We start from the raw sequence: 21,846 nt of genomic DNA, 5'->3' as shown, positions 1-21,846 counted from the left end.
AATTTATTAAAGACTTACATTTTTAAATATAACATAAACCATGTGCCTTCCGTTTCAACTTCCTGTGCACACAATATTCTTTCTTTGTAAAAACAGCAATGCAATGTACATGTTTGAGTTCTTGATATCATTTTAAACTGTTCTTGAAATAAGATGTCCTTAAAACGTTCTTAAACTTGTCTTTTAAGTCTTCCAAGAACAATGACAGATCCTTTTAAGAACATATTGGATTCTTAAAAAGTCCATCATATGTTCAAAAACATTGTGTAGACCTGTTTAAGAACATCAGAAGGAAACATGTTGTTCAAAAAAGTTCTTAAAGTGTTCAAGAATAGTTTAAGAATAATTCAAGAACAGGAAAGGTCCTTAAAAAGTTATTGAACTGTTCCTGAAGGCAGTTCTTGAAAAGTTCTTGTACAAATGTTCTTAAAATTCTCTGGAACAGGTCAAGAACTCTTACTTACAGTGGTGAAAGTACTATGCATATTAATGCTAACTTCACAGGTTTCACAAATCTACAAGATTAGTATTCTAGACATTTCAATATTACTTTCAAAAATATTTATGAAACATCTAGCACAAAGGAATTCATGAATAATTCATGATGGATCCTCAAAGTCTGTCTCAGAAAAGTCATCAGAAATAATTGTTCATGAAATGTTCATTACTAAGTATTTATGGTTAGATGAAGAACTGTTCATGAACTTTGAAGTGTTCAACAAAAATTCATAAACTGTTCATGAACGTGTCTTAAGAACAGTTCATGTCCAAAAGTTCATGAACCAAGATCAGGAACTTTTTGAGAACGGTTCATGAACAATTCCTGATTGGCTTGAAGTGTTCATGAAATCATGAACAACATTTCGCCAAGGATTTACTCACACTTGTTACAGAACCCTAAATTGTGCCTCTTACTCGTACGAAAAATTCAGCACAGAATAGTAGGAATGTTCCACAAAAGAGTTTAACGTATATGAATGCTCTTTTTATTTTTTATTGCACGGCAGAACATCATTTTTAACCAGGTTTTTAACCAGGTTTTCCGAAGGAAAAAACTGGTTATTAGATTGGCGAATGCGGGCGGGCTGGCGGGCGGGCGGAACAAGCTTGTCCGGGCCATAACTATGTCGTTCATTGTCAGATTTTAAAATCATTTGGAACATTTGTTCACCATCATTGGACGGTGTGTCGCGCTAAATAATTACGTCGATATCTCCAAGGTCAAGGTCACACTTTGAGTTCAAAGGTCAAAAATGGCCATAAATGAGCTTGTCCTGGCCATAACTATGTCATTCATTGTGAGATTTTAAAATCATTTGGCACATTTGTTCACCATCATGGGACGGTGTGTCGCACGAAAGAATCACGTCAATATCTCCAATGTCAAGGTCGCCACGACTAAAAATAGAATTTTTTTTAAAACAAACTTACAAAGGGGGTTAATTTTGTTTGTTCATTTCAAAAGTTCATTTTGAGTTTTCTCCCTTTATCAGATTTTTTTTTCACAATGAAAACCTGGTTTTGTGACAATTTTGTCCCTTGTTAATTGGATAAAATTGTAATGGTGTACATTTTATGGTGCTATTTCTTCTGCACTATTACTCTTTTTTGTGTGTAACTTTTAATCTTTTTTGTTTTTGTTTTTTAAGATAAATTTTTTGTTTGCCTTAATGTAGTGAGTATTTTCTTTAATATACATATAAATTGTACCGGTAGGTAAGACTTTTATGTAAATTTCCATAATGTTTGAAAGTTAATCCACATACAGGATGAATTGTAATATAAGAAGCACAAAAACTATAATAAAAAATTGCCAGGTATAAGTTCACACATGTTAATCCTTCAAGTCTCTCTTATATAAGATATCAGGGGACCAAAATTCCACTTGTCCAGTAATATTGACAAGTTTAATATGTCAGGACTAGTGAATTTCCCAAACACTTTTGTCCAACAGGATGAGTGAAAAAAATATGTTGAAACATCTTGTTTCTGACCAGTTAGACTCCTTGTTATTATACCCCCATTACCATTGGTAATGGGGGCTATATAGGAGTCACTTTGTGGGTCGGTCGGGCGGTCTTTCTGTCCCGAAAATTTCATCCGATCTTCACCAAACTTTGTCAGAAGTTGTATCTAGATGATGTCTAGGTCAAGTGTGAATATGGGTCATGCTGGGTCAAAAACTAGGTCACGGGGTCACTTTGTGCCTTTTAAACTGAAGTTTGTCCGGACCATAACTATGTAATTTATTGTTAGATTTCAAAATGACTTGATACCTTTGTTCACCATCATGGGACGGTGTGTAAGGCAAAAGAAGTACGTCGATATCTCCAAGGTCAAGGTCACACTTGGAGTTTCCCATAAATGAGCTTGTCCGGGCCATAACTTTGTCATTTATTATGAGACTTTAAAATCATTTGGCACAATTGTTCACCATCATTGGACGGTGTGTGATATGCGAAAGAATTATGTCGATATCTCCAAGGTTAAGTTCACACTTAAAGTTCAAAGGTAAAAAATGGTCATAAATGAGCTTGTCCCGGCCATAACTATGTCCCTGTATTTATTTTTCAGGAACTGTTAATAAGTCATATCAGCCCCTTGCTATCTTTATGACACACACTTTTAAAGGATGAGTTCATGTGGTTGCAGGATAAGTGAACATTGTAAGCGCTTGTTCTGCAGGGCTATTGCTTTATTGAAATACTTTTGTCCCCTGGCTATAAGATCATTAAGATGCCTGTTCAAAATTATCTCCTCAATATGTTTTGCCATCCTACAATGAAAAATTATTGGTCCCATTTCAGAGATAAGTAAGATAATTAGTTTAAGGTTAAAATAAAAAAGTATTTTCTAGTATGCATTCACATGTAAATGCCTTTTGTCATTGCAGTCTACACCATAATTTTGTTTACATATTGGAAGAGGGGGGCATTGTTCTTGAAGAAGACAAGATTTAAATACTTTCCTTCCAAAGCTGACAGAATGACGACCACTGGTGTGCAAGTCCAATTATATCTTCTTTTGTTTTTTTTCTTCTGATGCCACAGATGCCATTTCTTATTATTGGGAGACAAATGAGAAAATGTAATACTAATCTGCTTGTGAATATGGACAGACTGCATCCTCTACAGCATTAAATAAATATTATGTTTCTGATTAAGATCTTGTTGATATAGATTTTGCATGTTCCATATTGATATCTCTGCACAGTGTTTGGACTTGGACGATGCAAAAGTAGCGCAACAAAAGGCATTTAAAAGATGCTGGTTTTTCAGGTTAAATATCATGTTTTTGATAAAGATTTTGTTAATATGGATTTTTCATGTTCCTTTGTTCCTTAATGATCTCTCTGCACAGTGTTTGGACTCGGAGGTTGCAAAAGTAGTGCAACAAAAGGCATTAAAAAGATGCTGGTTTCAGGTTAACAAACCTTAATCCCAGATGTATGCCCCGACCAAAAGAACATTATTTAAGTATATATTATATTTTTATGCCCCTTAAGGAAGCCATATAGTAGTAGGCCCTTCCATCCTTGACTATAATTATATTCAAAATGATTGAAATGATTCAATCTTGAAATATCAACCATTCATGTTGATAATACATGTTTGATTGTACACAAATGATGTGATATAGGTTAAGAATTTAACAATATTGTCAAGAGAAAACAATTCAAAGTTCAAATCATGCTTTTAATTTCCCTTGAATATTTCATAAATGGATTTCTCTTGAAAATGCCTCTCTTAATAATGAACTTTAGTAACATTATCTGAGTGCACATCATGCAATGTCATGTTGTTTATTCTAATTAATCTTTATGGTCTTTATGACATTCAACAATTTCTCTAGCTGCTTTGACTATGTCATCACAAATTGGCGTTATAGATTCCTGCAGTCTTTGTTCTTTAAAGTTCAATCACAAAATTGTGCAAAAAATAGAGAAGCCAAAGCCGATACTGTTTTCAAAGGTTGCGATTATCATCAAAATGTGGTGATTTCTGCAGAAAAAATGAGTATGAACATGTCTACTAACAATGTGTCTTCTAGTTTGAGCAGTTTGGAAACAGAAATAAAATTAAGCTTATGACCTTATTCCTCATCAAAAGCAAAGTGAAATTCAAGCAATATGCATCCACCATAAGAAAACCAAAAAAGCCTGGGAATGACTTGCAGGCTGTTTTATGCTGTTTGCAAGGTCGTGAATTTAATTTGATTTTCCAAAGGACTGCAAGGGTTTTCCAAAGGACTGCAAAGGGAAAGGGCTTAAAACTAGGGGACATACATTTGAATACTTATCAATAAACTGGGGTTTACAAAAGGGGTTGCCCATGCTGGGCTAAAAATCGGGGGGGGGGGGGGGGGGGGGGGAGCCACGTGAGTTAAAAGCAGATTGCTAGTTGGGCAAGGCAATCATCAATATTTTCTATCATCATCCTTTTGGAAATTTAATCTGATATGAGGTAATAGTTATATGTACACTATGTCTAGCGTGATTTCGGCCTTCCGCCACTCATCACTGTGATTCAGACCAGCGTGGCAACTACTTTCGTCACTTCAATACACTGTGGAACAACGTGGAAGGCAGTGATGTCCCGTGGCAAATTGCAATATGTTGTTTAGAACTCTAGTGTAGGCATTATCTTGCAAAAAATCTCATGGTGGACCATCCCTGCCTTGGTAATTTGCGGTGAATTACAGGTTAACATGCTTTCTCCTTCGTGTACATATATAGCTTTCCACCAATTTCGTTAAAAGATGTTGCATGTAATTTGATATAAAACTATTTTAATGATTTCCTGTTCTATTGTGACATGTTTTGATTAGAATACATGTGTGAATTTGAGGCATCTGCAGTAAGTATTCAATTCAGTGATATTTTAATATCATAGTCATGCGAAAAGATCATTTGTCATGTTGGAGAGTGACTGTTTGTATACTTGTGCTTAATGTTTATAACAAGTTTATTCCGATACATTTGTAAACAATGTATACGAAGGACTCTTGACATGAAGGTCACAATTGATTAACTTATAATATGTAAATCGATATTTATCACAATATTAATATGAATATCATTAAGTAAAACATACCAATCTTTGCTTCGATTGCTGTACATGTAAATCAATGTTGAATAAAATGTTGATGTAAATAAAATATGTAAAGTCTCAATAAGAAATGTTGATATGAAATCGCAGTGAATTGAACGAGTTTTTTTCAGTACCAAGACTATATTTTTCAGAAAATATGGACGTAACAACAACGATGACGAGATTTGTATTATTTATGTCATTAACATTTATTAAAATACATAATATTACAGATATGAGTTTTTAGTACATGTATAAGAGTTCTATTGTACATGTCCCATATTAAAATACAAATAAAATGGTTGTTTACTTAAAAAAAAAAATCATGGAAAATTTTATGTCTACATCATTTTACATTATGTAATAAAAGATGGAGAATTTTATGTTCACTTCCATTTACACATAACAGACCTGTACAGATGGGATTTGCATGCCTGTTCTCACTTCTGACAGTATTTTAAATAACATTCACAACAAATATTCACACTCTCATCAACTTGCTTAAAGACCGCGATATATTTTGATAGTAGGTTGTTTGGTAAATAAAGAAACTCTCATCCGACATTCACACAAACTAATTACAAACCGATAGATCTTTTATACTCAGTAAATGAAGACTTATCACAAGTCTTCGATTACGTTTTTGTATGGATGTGACGAAATGAACTTGTCACTGAATAAAACAGGTATATACATTATAAGTCATTCGCCAACATAACGACTTTTTTGTTTTCATTTAAGTATCACTGCATTGAATACTAATACTGCCAAAGTCTCGAATATATATTAGAATCAATACATGTAAAAATAGAAACAGGAAATCACTAAAATAGTCTGATATCAAAGTACATGTACATGTAACATATATCATGTAACATGTATATATGTAATTATTGGAAAGCTTTATGTACACACACGAGAAAGCATTTTCGAAATGTTAACAATAACAATTCTTTAAATAAACAACAAGTAAAACTTCATGCAGAAACTATACACTTACCACAGTATTCACGGCAAACAACCATGGCCGCTGGTTCACCGTGAGATTGATTTTTTTATAACGTCCGCGGTGCTCAACCACTGTCATGGCAGTCTATTGCGATGGAACCACATTCAGAACCAGGCGATTGTCCATGTTGAAATGACGAAATATAATCCACCGTGAAACTGTGTTTTATGCAGAAATCGCGCTAGACATAGTGCAATTGCCTTCAAGTCAATCAAAATGTTAATGTGTCCTGTTTTGATGTGTGTACAATATGGCAGATATTATGGAACAATCCAATCATCAAAAAGCATATAAATGAACAAAATCCCATACAATAGAGAATTAAAAAAAAAGACATTAAAACTTTCCATAGTACCAAAGAAAAACAATACACGAGGATTAAAAACAGAAAATTCTAGCAATTGTGACTTGTCTATTGCTTCATAACAAGAAACATCACAGTTGAAAAGTTGTAGAACATATTACATAATGATTTGGTGCTAAACAACAGCAGCTCATGCAATGAGCATGTTATTTTTACATTAAAGGGACTGTCAACCACGAATGACGAAAAAAGAAATTTGTTTTAAAATACCGTATCTTTTTACAATTATTAGTTTATATTGATTAAAATATTTTGACTGGTATATTACATTACTTGAAAAAAGTTCATATTTTCAGTGTATTCGGTGATAAAATTTCGCCATGTGAAATCGAAAGTACATGGCGAAAAAAGGTGACATAACGATATACACACTATAAATAACACAAGAAGATTGATCATTTTATATATAAGACATATTCAATTCACTACGCATGCACGATTTTCATTCCTGAGTTTACCACGTGACGATGATGATCAATCTTACTGGCGTTATTTATAGTTAACTGGTAGTTACCTGGTAGACATACCCAGTAAAATTTATTACCGAATATACTAAAAATATGAAACTTTAACAACTTTTTTTAAAGTAATGTAATATACCAGTCGTGATAATTTAATCAATATTAACTAATAATTGTAAAAAAAATACAGTATTTTACAACTTTTCTTTTCTTCGTCGTCGTGGTTGACAGTCCCTTTAAGTTTTAAACTCGAACACACTTTAATTAGAACTTATAATCTGAAAAATTATAAGAACAGTAAACTGTTGTAAATTGTTGATGTTAACCTTTAAGATATTTTCTACATTTTATTACTTTACTTTACATTTGTTAATGAATTTTGGTAATCTCATATATAAAAAACATTGACTTAGATACAGGGCAGTTTTTTTATTCACGGGAAATAAGTACATGCTCAAAGGAACTTGCCCTCTCACCATGTGGAAGACAAATTCTTAAGTAAACCCACACAATATGCACATTAACCCATAGATAGATAGATAGATTTATTTCGGAGATAGCATACATACTCACAATTTATGCCTAGCGTCTAGAAAAAAGGCCTTGGCAAACAGCGTAGACCCAGGTGAGACGCCGCATCATGTGGTGTCTCATATGGGTCTGCGCTGTTTGCTTAAAGGAATTTCTGTAAGAATTATTCTAAACATAGAAATAAATATACTAGACATCCCTAATTTTGGAAATAAATTGATCCAATTTAGAAGGATGTGAGAGTCCACTAGGCATAAATGGGTTAATATAACCACCCAGTATGCGAAGGGACTATAATGTCTGGACATGCAAAATCATGCTCATAGAAACAAGCATGATGCTTATAATACATCCAGCGCCCTCACACTACTTTGGGGGAAGGGGTCCGCAGCCCTTAGGAGGGGGAATTTTTGCTGCGTTTCCCTTTTTGGGGGATTTTTTTACTTACTCTCTCATTATTACATTTGTACATATTTGCACTATATTCATTGCATTTATCATAATTTAGTATGTTGCAAAGATTAAATTGAAATAGAATTGAGATATAATAATCATGAGACACATCTTTCTATTAAAAAAAAAAAAAAAAAAATTTTTTTTTTGTAGGGGGAATTTTTTCCCCCAAAAGGGGAAAAAAGTAAACTTTTCAGGTGGGGGACTGCCGCCAAATTTCGGCGGCAGATTTAATAGATTGAGGTCCCTGACATCATTCTCATGGAATGAATATAGGTATGAATATGGATATAATTTTAAAGGTTTTGTTATGTGTCGGCCTAGTGTATACCCAGTGGGCATCAAACGTTGTGCGAACGTTGCTGCAGCGTAATATTTAGGTCGCAACGTCGGCAACCATTACCGAACGTTGCCACAACGTTGCATACAAAACATTACCCGGACGTTTCATCAAATGTTGCAGTTTGGTTGTCACAATGGTGTATGTTGAAAGTTTTTCCCTACGTTTTTTTCCAACGTTGCTGCAACGTTTTTTTCCAAAGTTGCTGCAACATTTTTTTCTAACGTTGCTGCAATGTTGTATTTAGGTTGCATTCAAACGTTGCAGTTTGGTTGTCACAATGGTGTATATGAAAGTTTTCCCCGACGTTTTTTTCCAACGTTGCTGCAACGTTGTATTTAGGTTGCATTCAAATGTTGCAGTTTGGTTGTCACAATGGTGTATATGAAAGTTTTCATGACGTTTTTTTTCCAACGTTGCTGCAACGTTGTATTTAGGTTGCATTTAAACGTTGCAGTTTGGTTGTCACAATGATGTATATGAAAGTATTCCCGACGTTTTTTTTCCAAACGTTGCTGCAACGTTGTATTTAGGCAATGCATTCAAACGTAGTATTTTTTAATTATTTTTTAAATAATATAAAAAAAATAAACAAATTATTTACTGCCAACCGCTCTTTCGAGTATTATCGACAGATATGCACACTGTCGAGTCCGTTTCCTAGAAAGAACCAGTACTTGGTGTCTACAGAGGGGATTATGAAAAGCTCCCCGAGTAGAAATCGTACTTTATAATAATACATGCATATGATTTCTTGTAAATTTTAGAAATTCAATTTTTTTAATTTTACAAATCAGTTGCTTAAACTAAAAAACCATGCTAAAGATGAACGTTAACTCAAAATCGCCGGATAAAATATATTGTTTAAGTTGTGTTATGCATTAAAATGTTAGAATCTAGTTTCAATAATAATAATACAGTTTATGCATATGATTTCTTGTAAATTTTAGAAATTCAATTTTTTTAATTTTACAAATCAGTTGCTTAAACTTAACGATGCTAAAGATGAACGTTAACTCAAAATCGCCGGATAAAATATATTGTTCAAGTTGTGTAATGCATTAAAATGTGAGAATTTAGTTTCAAAGTTTCAACCAAAAATATTTATAGTCAACGTTTTTGTCTGTCATTATTAACAGTTGCCGTGGTGTAGTGGATGAGGTATCCGCCTAGCGATCGGAAGTTGGTGGGTTCACTTCCCACACGGGCGTGTTTGTTTTTATATATAATTTATTTTATTTATATATATATATATATATATATATATATATATATATATATATATATATATATATATATATTTATATATATTTATTATATTATATATATTTTCATATTATTTTAAAAAGAATTTAAAAATACTGCGTTTTAATGCGACCTTAATACAACGTTGCAGCAACGTTTGGAAAAAACGTTGCAGCATTATTTGGAAAAAACATCAGAAAAACTTTCTTTTAGACCATTGGTACAACCAAACTGCAACGTTCGAATGCAACCTAAATAAAAGGTTGCAGCAATGTTGGATGCCCACTAGGTATACCCCAAGATTAGTTGTTTTTTCCATAATCTAGCCAATTCTGGATAAAGTATATCAAATACCCTTATTGCACTGCCTACATGAATTTGGGTATCTGGTTAGCTCAGTGGTTGGTCATCACACTTCTCACCTAGGCAACCAGGGCTCAATACCTGATGTGAGATTGGTTGATGGCAACCATACCAGAAAGGTTGGGTTTTTGCAAGGGTATTCTGCCTTCCGTCACAGCGCAAGACCTAAACAAATGAATAGTTAAATATTGCAACTATAGGCGAGTAATTAAATGATGAGGAAGAGGAGGTGGGATACAGTCCTCCCATAATGCCGCCTCAGGGGTGGAAGGATAAACTGTGAAATACACACATGCCTACTTTATTCAGTGCATTGCTTCAGCCAATGAGCATCATGCTAGTAGGTCAACTCAAGACCAGAATACACTGTAACTCCAATATAACGCGGATGACTGGGTCCAAGCCATGCAACAGCGTTATAAACGGACAGCGTTATAAGTTTTGAGCTTATTTATTTACGGCGGCTATAAAAACAGGTAAAGTATAGCCTATAATATTGGTCCTGTGTATTGTTATGCTGTGTTGTCATCCGCAAATACATGCATATAAACCGAATCGAACGATAACAGTACACATACCGCTTTTCTAATGTGCACATTTATCCGATAATCAAATATAATTACAACATCACTTACGAAAAAATACTGTTAAACATTTAATTGACAAGAAATATGTTTACGAATTTCGTAAGCAAATTCATATGCCTACGCCATTTTTCAGAAAAATTAGTACAGTGCATTATGGGACACAGCTGTCATTGGACAAGCAAATTCAAATTTAGATTGAATGCAATACGATACATGTACAAAGAAATATTTTATTGCGTCATAGGCAGCATGTAAAAAACGTGCTTTCCGTGGACTTTCTGATAACGGGCACAAATTTAAGTGCATTTTTTTTAATCATATTATGCGTAAAAATAAATGTTTGGATTTAAATGAATTATGCATGAAATGCACACTTTCCACGAGGATACCATCACGGTTTTCATCATATGTCTCCGAAGTAACTGTCCACGATATTATCGTGGAGTACACATAACGGATGGATTAGTTATAACTAAGAAACTGACATTATTGATTGGTATTGTCACCTGGTTATTCATGCATGACTAATTCACAACCGCGCGTTTTATTTACAATGCCGATATCATGCGTTCTTTTCGAGTGTCTAAAATTGACAGGAGACTTTAACGACTCAAACTTCTCAACACCATCACGACATTACCGGCGATAAACAAACAATGGAGGTGTGAAGCCGTTTGCCGGTTCGCATGTTTTGATAATAGCCCAGCTACACAAAACTTGACAGGTGACGCAAATTGCTCAATAATCACATCCTCAATCTTGACAAGACGTATGAAAACGTGTAAACAAACACAGCATCAATTTTATTAACACATTTGAAAAGCAAGAAAAATAATCTTAAAAAATCGAGAAATACCTTGCCGACATACTATTGTAAATCGACAAGTGCCCCCAAATAAATTGTGTAACCCTAGTACAGTAGGGTATAATATTGTGGGAAAAGTAAACAATAACATTTAAATAAAAATGGCTTCCTCGTTTTTCATTCTCTTCTTCAAATTTATTTGATTTCAATGCTCTGTACGTACCTGAAAAAGATAGAAAATATATATGTTAACTTTATAATGTTTGTTCATCTTATTCAGATCGTCAATATAACACTATTATTAACATAGTTACAGTTAAAACACCGGAAAACAGAATGATGCGAATTACCGCTACTGGGTAACTGACAGCGAAAAAATGTCTTGGCATGGCTGAAGTTGTGCATAACGCGCATCAAGTTTTTAAAATGAAATTTTGGGGTAAAAAAGTGCGCCTTATACACAACTTTTTACGGTACGTACTGAAACGTTAAACATACACACAGATATTTATGCCCCCCTTCGAAGAAGAGGGGGTATATTGCTTTGCTCATGTCGGTCGGTCGGTCCGTCCACCAGGTGGTTGTCAGACGATAACTCAAGAACGCTTGGGCGTAGGATCATGAAACTTCATAGGTACATAGATCATGACTCGCAGGGCGACCCCTATTGATTTTGAGGTCACTAGGTCAAAGGTCAAGGTCACGGTGACCCGAAATAGTAAAATGGTTTCCGGATGATAACTCAAGAACGCTTAGGCCTAGGATCATGAAACTTGATAGGTAGATTGAACATGACTTGCAGATGACCCCTATTGATTTTCAGGTCACTAGGTCAAAGGTCAAGGTCATAGTGACCCGAAATAGTAAAATGTATTCCGGATGATAACTCAAGAACGCTTAGGCCTAGGATCATAAAACTTGATTGATAGATTGATCAGGACTCGCAGATGACCCCTATTGATTTTGAGGTCACTAGGTCAAAGGTCAAGGTCACAGTGACCCGAAATAGTAAAATGGTTTCCGGATGATAACTCAAGAACGCTTAGGCCTAGGATCATGAAACTTGATAGGTAGATTGATCATGACTCGCAGATGACCCCTATTGATTTTCAGGTCACTAGGTCAAAGGTCAAGGTCACAGTGACCCGAAATAGTAAAATGGTTTCCGGATGATAACTGAAGAACGCTTATTCCTGGGATCATGAAACTTGATAGGTAGAATGATCATGACTCGCAGATGACCCCTATTGATTTTCAGGTCACTAGGTCAAAGGTCAAGGTCACGGTGACCCGAAATAGTAAAATGGTGTCCGGATGATAACTCAAGAATGCTTATGGCTAGGATCATGAAACTTCATAGGTACATTGATCATGACTGGCAGATGACCCCTATTGATTTTCAGGTCACTAGGTCAAAGGTCAAGGTCACAGTGACAAAAAACATATTCACACAATGGCTCTCACTACAACGGAGAGCCCATATGGGGGGCATGCATGTTTTACAAACAGCCCTTGTTTTATTTATCAAGCATGTGCAGCATATAATAAACAATAACACACACAGGCATAGTTTATACAATGAAATACAATACACGATAAATACAAAACATAAACAGTTAATCGTTTTAGATAACTTTAATTTGATGATTATTCCGATTGCACTTGCCTTATTGAAATTAGCGCACTGGACCGCTCTGATAGGGAATACATGTAATAAACACGGACTCGCGAGTTTTCACACCTTTATTGACATTACACAACAGATTAACACCAATTAGCTGTTGAGTGTCGTTTAACCTCTAATCGATTAAAATCAGTTAAACGGACAGATAAAGCAATCAAGCTGTGATCACCGGCTTCTTTGAATTTTCTGAGAGTTGCATAACATGGATTTGAGTCAGAAATGAAAGGTTGGAGAAAAAACGGGATCCAAGGACCCCCCGCGTTATATTGGACACAGTGTTATAACGGACCGCACTATATTGGAGTTACAGTGTATATGAGCCACGTATATATATATATAAAAGGTCAACGGAGATTAGCCTGCCCAGTCTGCACAGGCTAATCAGGGATGACACTTTCCGCCTACACTGTATTTTCATTTAGAAGAGACTTCCTTTTTAAATTAAAAATTCCATTGAAGCAGACAGTGTGCAGACTACACAGGCTAATCTGGGATAGCTCTTTGCGCACATGCATTAAGCCCAGTGTGCAGAATACACAGGCTGATCTGGGATAGCTCTTTGCGCGCATGCTTTAAGCCCAGTTTTCTCAGAGTATGACTCACATGATATCCTGCACCTATTCTGTTTTTTTAACCGAAGTTGCATGCTGGGAAATTTGTCGTCTGCTAAAATGTCATCTGCTGAATTTCTAAAATTAACATTTTCTTCTATTTTTTTAAAGAATACTATCAGAATAGCAAACAGTTTGGATCCTGATGAGGCGCCATGTTCTGTGGCGTCTCATCTGGATCCAAACTGTTTGCAAAGGCCTTCAAAATTCGGTTCCAGCACTGGAAGAGTTAAGGACAATCCGATCATAATGATTATCTTTTTCTGAACATCCCATCCATTTAAAGAACATCAGGTTTGATCTATTAAGGCAGCATTCTGTTTTATCAAGCAATTATAGACCCTTAAATCACAGTCCATAGTTTCCTCCAAGGGGGTAATTTTCTCACCCAGAAAGCGTATTCCTCTAAAAAAAATTGAACTATTGGAAATAACAATTTTTTTTGTCTGACTAAGCGGTGTTGGAAAAGTCAGCCTTGGCTAAGGTCTTGGCTAAGGTCACATGAATTTCTATGTCTTAAATTGGCCTAAAAGTGGTCTGCTTATAATGCAATGTAAAGTAATCTGCCCCTAAATAATTTTAATTAATATTTAATGAATCCTGTTCATTTATATTTTCAGATGTGATGCTTCACTGACTTTAAAGAGTTACAAGTAAGTGCATTCTTTGTAACATAGTTATATATTGTTATTGTTATGTCTATAACTCTATGTACTTTTTTTTAAACTACTCACATTTATCACTGGCTACAATATAAATAAGAAAGTGTTTGTTGGGGCTTTTGTCAAAACATAACCTCTGGCAAGGTAACATTATGTATCTATCTATTGTGGCTTTTGTTTTGATAAATCTTAACAATACTCCAATGAAAGTGTTTTAGGTTCTAAGCTATTCATTTTCAAGCAAACTCCCGTTGTAGATCAATCAGATAAAAGGACATTGATTTGTTGATATAATCACCAAAGACACCAAGTACTGGTTCTAGTCCCAGGAAACGGACTCAAGAGCTATTCAAATGAGCATTAGGCTCTCTATGCAATCAAGCTAAAATAAATAGGTTTAAACAACGGTGAGCGTTTTGATCATCTATTTCTTATGTCTACTGTTGTGCAATGTGCTTTTTTTTGTTTTAATATTTACACAGTTACTATGCTTGAAGCAACATATGTCTAAACCCATCTTGAGGAAACTTGGTCTAAATGTTAATTGTGATAATATCTAGGCCAAGTTTAAATCACGGACTGGTGCATCAAAAAACCCATTTCAACAGGTCAAATCTATGAAAAGAAATGTGGTCAGATTGTTTGTATTGACAAAATTATATTATATTATATTGTTTGAGTCTTGGTCATGTGTGTCATAAAACTATGTCAGATATGGGACAAATCTAAGGAAAACCCTGATACCACTCTGAGAAGGCACATAAAACTATGTCAGATATGGGACAAATCTAAGGAAAACCCTGATACCTGATATGCATGCGTATATGGACAAGGCCTTTCCATACGCACACAAATTTTGACCCCTGTGACCTTGACGTATAACTTAGGGTCCGCGTTTAGGTTTCGAAATCTGCGATTAGGTTTCGAAAAATGCTCATAACTTCTATCAAAGCCTTTATAGAGGGCATTTGTCATCCTATGGTGACAGCTCTTGTTAATATCTAGACTTTGTATAGTTGGAATCTAGGTTGCATGCATTAAAGAGCACTGAGTAAAATAACCTGTTTATTACACTTAGTTTAACTCTTAGTTTGCACTCCAAAAACAATATTTATTACTCAATCTCAATGAAGCTTTGTCAGAAAGGTTATCGTGACAATACTTATGCCAGAATCAAATCTAGGTCAAATGCATCATAAATCTAGGTCAACATCTCAAAGCTTAAAAAATCAGATTGCAACTGAAGAAGTATTATTGACTCAATTATGCAAGAACATGGTTAAAATATTTATCTTGAAAATATTAAGGCTAATTTCAAATATGGCTTAAGAGTGGTAAAAAAAAAACTAGGTCACTTGTTCAAGACGTATACAATTGGTGTTCCTTGAAGTCTTGACTTGTAAGGGCACTTTGGCCATTATTATGCTCTTTGACATTTTCAGATTCTACTGCCCAGCATTTGCATAAGACAATCCATTGAACATATTTCTTTGAAACATTTGCCACAAATTGACATAACTGTACTAGTTAAGTCTAGTAAATGCACGTAATGAACTGTTTTAAAAGCTTTTCTTAGGAATACTTGTTCACTGTTTGGCAAAAAAGAACAATTACAATAATATTTAAAATCATAATTAATTTAATGTTTCTGTTACTGCATTATTACTATTTTTCCTGTAGCTACTCATTACCCGATAGTCCCATATATTCCAGTTTTAAAGCCAATTCTGGTTAATATTTACTATAAATGTCCTCATGAATTTCAAGAAATACAAACATTCGCCATTTTTATACGCCTGTTTTTTTTAAACTGGACATATTATAGTTTCACCCTTGGCGGTCGGCGGGCGGGTGGCGGGTGGTGGGCGGCGTCCACAGCCGTGTCCGCTCTCTAATTCAAATAGTTTTCATTTAATCTTCACCAAACTTGGTCAGAAGTTGTGTCTAGACAATATCTAGGTCAAGTTCCTATATGGGTCATGCTGGGTCAAAAACTAGGTCACGGGGTCACTTAGTGCATTTCAAGCATTAAGCATGGTGTCCTCTCTCTAATTGAAGTAGTTTTCATCCGATTTTCACCAAGTTTGGTCAGAAGTTGTGTCTAGATGATATGTAGGTCAAGTTTGAATATCGGTCATTACGGGTCAAAAACTAGGTCACAAGGTCTCTTAGTGCATTTCAAGCATTTAGAATGGTGTCCGCTCTCTAATTGAAGTAGTTTTCATCCAATCTTCACCTAATTTTGTCAGAAGTTGTGTCTAGATGATATGTAGGTCAATTAAGTTCAAATTTGGGTCATGCAGGGTCAAAAACAAGGTAGGCACGAGGTCACTTAGTGCATTTCAAGCATTTAGCATGGTGTCCGCTCTATAATTCAAATAGTTTTCATCCGATCTTCACCAAACTTGGTCAGAAGTTGTGTCTAGACAATATCTTAGTCAAGTTCGAATATGGGTCATGCAGGGTCAAAAACGAGGTCACAAGGTCACTAAGTGCATTTCAAGCATTTAGCATGGTGTCCCCTCTCTAATTGAAGTAGTTTTCATCCGATCTTCACCTAATTATACCCCCACAAATGAAGTTTATGGGGGTATATAGGAGTAAGCTTGTCTGTCTGTCGGTCTGTCGGTCGGTCCGTGTTAAGTGTGCACTCTCTATTTCAAGTAGTTTTCATCCGATCTTCACCAAACTTGTTCACAAGTTGTATCTAGATGATGTCTAGGCCAAGTTCGAACATGGGCCCTGCCGGGTCAAAAACTAGGTCACGGGGTCACTTAGTGTGTTTTTAACAATCAGCATGGTGTCCGCTCTCTATTTCAAGTAGTTTTCATCCGATCTTCACCAAACTTGTTCACAAGTTGTATCTAGATGATGTCTAGGCCAAGTTCGAACATGGGCCCTACCGGGTCAAAAACTAGGTCACGGGGTCACTTAGTGCGTTTTTAACATTCAGCATGGTGTCCGCTCTCTATTTTAAGTAGTTTTCATCCGATCTTCACCAAACTTGTTTACAAGTTGTATCTAGATGACGTCTAGGCCAAGTTCGAACATGGGCCCTGCCGGGTCAAAAACTAGGTCATGGGGTCACTTTATGCGTTTTTAACATTCAGCATGGTGTCCGCTTGCTACTTCAAGTACTTTTCATACGATCTTCACCAAACTTGGTCACAAGTTTTATCTAGATGATCTCTAGCACAAGTTTGAACATGGGCCATTCCGGGTCAAAAACGAGGTCATGAGGTTACTTAGTGCATTTCAAGCATTAAGCATGGTGTCCGCTCTCTAATTGAAGTAGTTTTCATCCGATCTTCACCTTATTTGGTCAGAAGTTGTGTCTAGATGATATGTGGGTCAAGTTCAAATATGGGTCATGCCTGGTCAAAAATGAGGTCATGAGGTTACTAAGTGCATGTCAAGCATTTAGCATGGTGTCCGCTCTCTAATTGAAGTAGTTTTCATCCGATCTTCACCTAATTTGGTCAGAAGTTGTGTCTAGATGATATGTAGGTCAAGTTCAAATATGGGTCATGCCTGGTCAAAAACGAGGTCATTTCAAGCATTAAGCATGGTGTCCGCTCTCTAATTGAAGTAGTTTTCATCCGCTCTTCACCTAATTTGGTCAGAAGTTGTGTCTAGATGATATGTAGGTCAAGTTCGAATATGGGTCATGCAGGGTCAAAAACGAGGTCACGATGTCACTTAGTGCATTTCAAGCATTTAGCATGGTGTCCGCTCTCCAAGTAGTTTTCATCTGATCTTCACCGAATTTAGTCAGATGTTACGTCTAAATGATATCTAGGTCAAGTTCAAATATGGGTCATGCCGGTTCAATAACTAGATCTCCAGGTCACTTGGTGCATTTGAAGCATTTAGCGTGGTGTCAGCTCTCTAATTTAAGTAGTTTTTATCTGATCTTCACCAAATTTAGTCAGATGTTACGTCTGAATGATATCTAGGTCAAGTTCAAATATGGGTCAAGCTTGGTCAATAACTAGGTCTCGAGGTCACTTGGTGCATTTCAAGCATTGAGCATGGTGACCAAAACCTTCGAACGGGCGTATCTTGTGACAGTTTGGCACTCTTGTTCTTAAGTGTCAAATAAATTTTGGCATTTGTTTCTATTTAATGTCCAATCAGGGTGGGTTTTTTACACAAATTACACCCACACTTTGCATGCGACGTTCTACATGTCTGCATAGTTTTCGCGTGCTTTTTGTTGAGACAAAGGATAAAGCACTGTTTATTTGAAGCTAGAATTTAATTGTTAATGTTGTGTTAGCATTAATATTCAGAATCGTGTTTCGGATTACAGATTGAATAATGCTCATTTGAGAATCAAACAAAACATTTACAGTTGAGCATAATTAATTTAACAATAATTTTTTTGGCGAATTACGTGTCAAATATATTTGAGGATGTAATATTTAATAAATTATCTATAAAGCATCATATAAAAATCATATTTGCTTATTGACGTAAAAACAATAACTATGAAAGTAGCGTTAATCTAGGTTTCGACGCTACACAAATGTACATGTAGGTGTCTAGCTTTGCACTTGATCCGCCACGTAAGTATGCGGCGAATTTATGCCGCGAAAGGAAGCGATCTAAAAACAGATTCAGCGTCGTTGCGCAGATCGATGCGGCGTGCCTCGGCAATATGCCACATGAACACACGACACGTCTGCCGAGTACTAATGTTCTGGCTGTGGCATGACAAAGGATTATGTTTTTTCCGCGTTGGCTGTACTGTATTTTGGAAGAGCGTTAGCTTTTGATTTTTAGAGGTTCAGCGTTTGAGCCCAAGGTTTGCACAAATGTTGATCGAATCAAATAGAATCGAACCGGATCGAATGATCGGGGGTAAATTGTTTTTGGCCTGTCTGTCTGTCTGTCATTGTACGGGTCTGTCATTATTTGTGTCACAAACTTTAAACATGGTATTAAATTTTGCAATATTGAAGATAGCAACTTGATATTTCGCATGCATGTGTATCTGTATGTGTATCATAAGAGCTGCACATTTACAGTGCTGAAAGGTCAAGATCATCCTTCCAAGTCAAAGGTAAAAAAACAAAATCCAAGGGAAGTAACAAGCTTTAAAGAGAGATAATTTCTATTTTGTATCATTTTGCAGGTACAGATCATTTTCACAAGGGAAGTAATAATTTTTAAAGGGATATAATAAAAAAATAATAATTTAATTTCAAAGTGCCGCAGTGGAGGCATTGTGTTTCTGTCAAACACATCTCTTGTTTATTATATCATTGTCCTTGTAAAAAAAATTTTCAACCATTCCAAAAATTACACAGAAAAAAAAAATAATTTCAACACTTATTTTGAAATTCAAAAATCTGTGAACAAGTCCTTTAAAATTCATTATTTTTTTTTGAATCTATGAGAAGATTTTTGAAAAACAACAACCTATTCTTGAAGAGTTAATGATTTAAATTCAATTGAACAGTTATTGTCAACAAACATTCAAGAAATTGTTTGAGTTCATTTAGCAATGTTTGAATTTTTTTTATTATAAATTGAGTGTTCAACTTATTATAGGGACCTTTTCACAGATTTTGGCATGTATTGAAGTTTGTAATTAAATGCTTTAATTTTGATAAATTTAATCATTAGAACTAAATAGCTCCAGTAAAAAACAAGAATAAAATTAAATAAAGACAAAAAAGTTATCCTCAACTGAGCTCGAACCACTGACCCTTGGAGTAAAAGTAGAGCACTTAGACCACTTGGCGATCCGTGCTTTAGTGAGTTATACATAATATCAGTAATCCTCTTAACCCTTTACTACTTACATAAGTATTTGGACGCATTTGTTAAGTCCCTTTGAATGTTAAATTTAATTAAAGACCTTTGTTACTAGAACAAAACTTTCCAAATTATTCAATCATTTGGCATTTGTAACATTTTATGATTTTAAGGTTTTAAATCATTAAACTATGCATATAAAGGATATTTAAGAGCATGGTAAATGTTCAGTATGTAACGGTCAGCTCGCAAATATCATAACTACAACGAAAATTTGAAAATCTGAAACACTTTTTTTAAATTTGGTAATTTACCAAAACGTGAAAAGGTCCCTTTAAAGCATGAATAATTCATGACCTATAATAAATAATTTCATAAAAACCTTAGTGCCAAAATCTCCTGAAAAATTCATTATTTGTAGATTTCTTCAATTCTAGCATAATTTTCTGTTTGTAATTTTGTGCACAATAAGTTTGATGAAGAAGGGCAAATTGTCTAATTATACATGCTTTTAAAAGGTTCATATTAGGAAGAAAAACATGACATTTATTGTGTACTGTAAGGATAGTCTTTGGAGAGATCTACACATTTGGATAACGGTTTTCTATTATTCTTAATTTTCCTTGAAGTGTTTCTAAAAATAAACATGGCTATTTCTTAGTAATTCATTTGAGACGTACTTCTCAGAAGTATTAATTAAGTTAAAAGCTGCCAATAAATTTAAGAGGCATTCACATCAAATGTTGTTGGCAGGCAGATTTTAGTGTAAAAATTGTATCTGCTTCACATTACTATGTAAGATGTTAATTATATGTGCCGTGCTCTGGGAAAAAGGGCTTTAATGCATGGGCTTAAAGTGTTGTCCCAGATTAATCAGGGACAACACTTTCCTCAAAAACTTGATTTTTGCTAAGAAGAGACTACACTGCAACGCCGATATATCACGGACCGTTATATCGCGCTGTCCAATATATCGCGCTTTGGCTATGGCTCCCAAAAATCCGACGAGCATGATCACTAAATGACATGTTTAAATCTGAAAATTCGCTAACTTAAGCAAAAAACCGGTTCTAGCAAGTATCAACACCCCATATTTCGCGGCTTACTATGGCACGCAGTGAAGCGTGAAAAACAGTCGATTAGTGACAATGTTGTTTACACAAGGCTGGGGTTGTTTTTAACACTTAGGAAATGTCCAATTAGTGTCATTGCAAAGGTAATAATGGCAGTTTACTGGTATATAAATCGTTAAATTTCAGTACTGGTCATGAATTTCTTTGTCCTGATAAAAAAGCGCGCGAAAATTGGCGTGGGTGTATTTATTTGTAAATAAAATTTTGTAGCCGGTACAACATTGTGATAATGTAATTTCCGTTAAAAGTTTCGTTGTAAACAACAAAAGTACCGCAGTATCTCGCGAATTATGTGGCATTGACATTTCCTCTTAATAAAATATAATTCAAACACACGGTATCGTTACCGTTACGCTAAGGGTAAATTCGAATCTATGCACAATGTATTTTATACGTTTTTTACGGCAAGAATTTTTCATTTTAGCTGATTCGCGAGGGATCGTACATGAAAATTAAAAACATAATTTACATTTTGGTTTTTATGATAAATACACAGATACTTATGTAGTAATGAAAACGTTTATTGTAGAATTGGTTTGCAATTATTACAAAACAAATATGTAGCAGCGCTGTATATAAAATGAAAACATTGGGGTAATTTGACAAGTTAACCGCAATACAATTGAGTTAGACATTTCTTAAGTTATATCGCGCGCCGGATATATCGCGCTCGCGATCTTTGGACCCCACCAACCGCGATATATCGGCGTTGCAGTGTATCTGGACATGAAAAATGTCATAATAA

At 35.1% G+C, this 21,846-nt stretch overlaps 1 protein-coding gene across 5 annotated transcripts in view; it reads left to right on the top strand.

Moving 5' to 3' along the window:
- LOC127881066 (rap1 GTPase-activating protein 1-like) overlaps positions 1 to 21,846 on the top strand; it is a 218,588-nt gene that overhangs the window by 76,022 nt on the left and 120,720 nt on the right. For all 5 annotated transcript variants that reach the window (XM_052428680.1, XM_052428681.1, XM_052428678.1 and 2 more), the window contains one exon: positions 14,164 to 14,196. In XM_052428680.1, coding sequence (XP_052284640.1) covers positions 14,164 to 14,196 — 33 coding nt within the window. The remainder of the gene's footprint in view (positions 1 to 14,163; positions 14,197 to 21,846) is intronic.

The sequence above is a fragment of the Dreissena polymorpha genome, chromosome 5, assembly GCF_020536995.1.
Source record: "Dreissena polymorpha isolate Duluth1 chromosome 5, UMN_Dpol_1.0, whole genome shotgun sequence".
Classification (NCBI taxonomy): Eukaryota; Metazoa; Mollusca; class Bivalvia; order Myida; family Dreissenidae; genus Dreissena; species Dreissena polymorpha.
The sequence above is the reverse complement of the archived record's forward strand: the minus strand, read 5'-3'. Positions and strand labels throughout refer to the sequence as shown.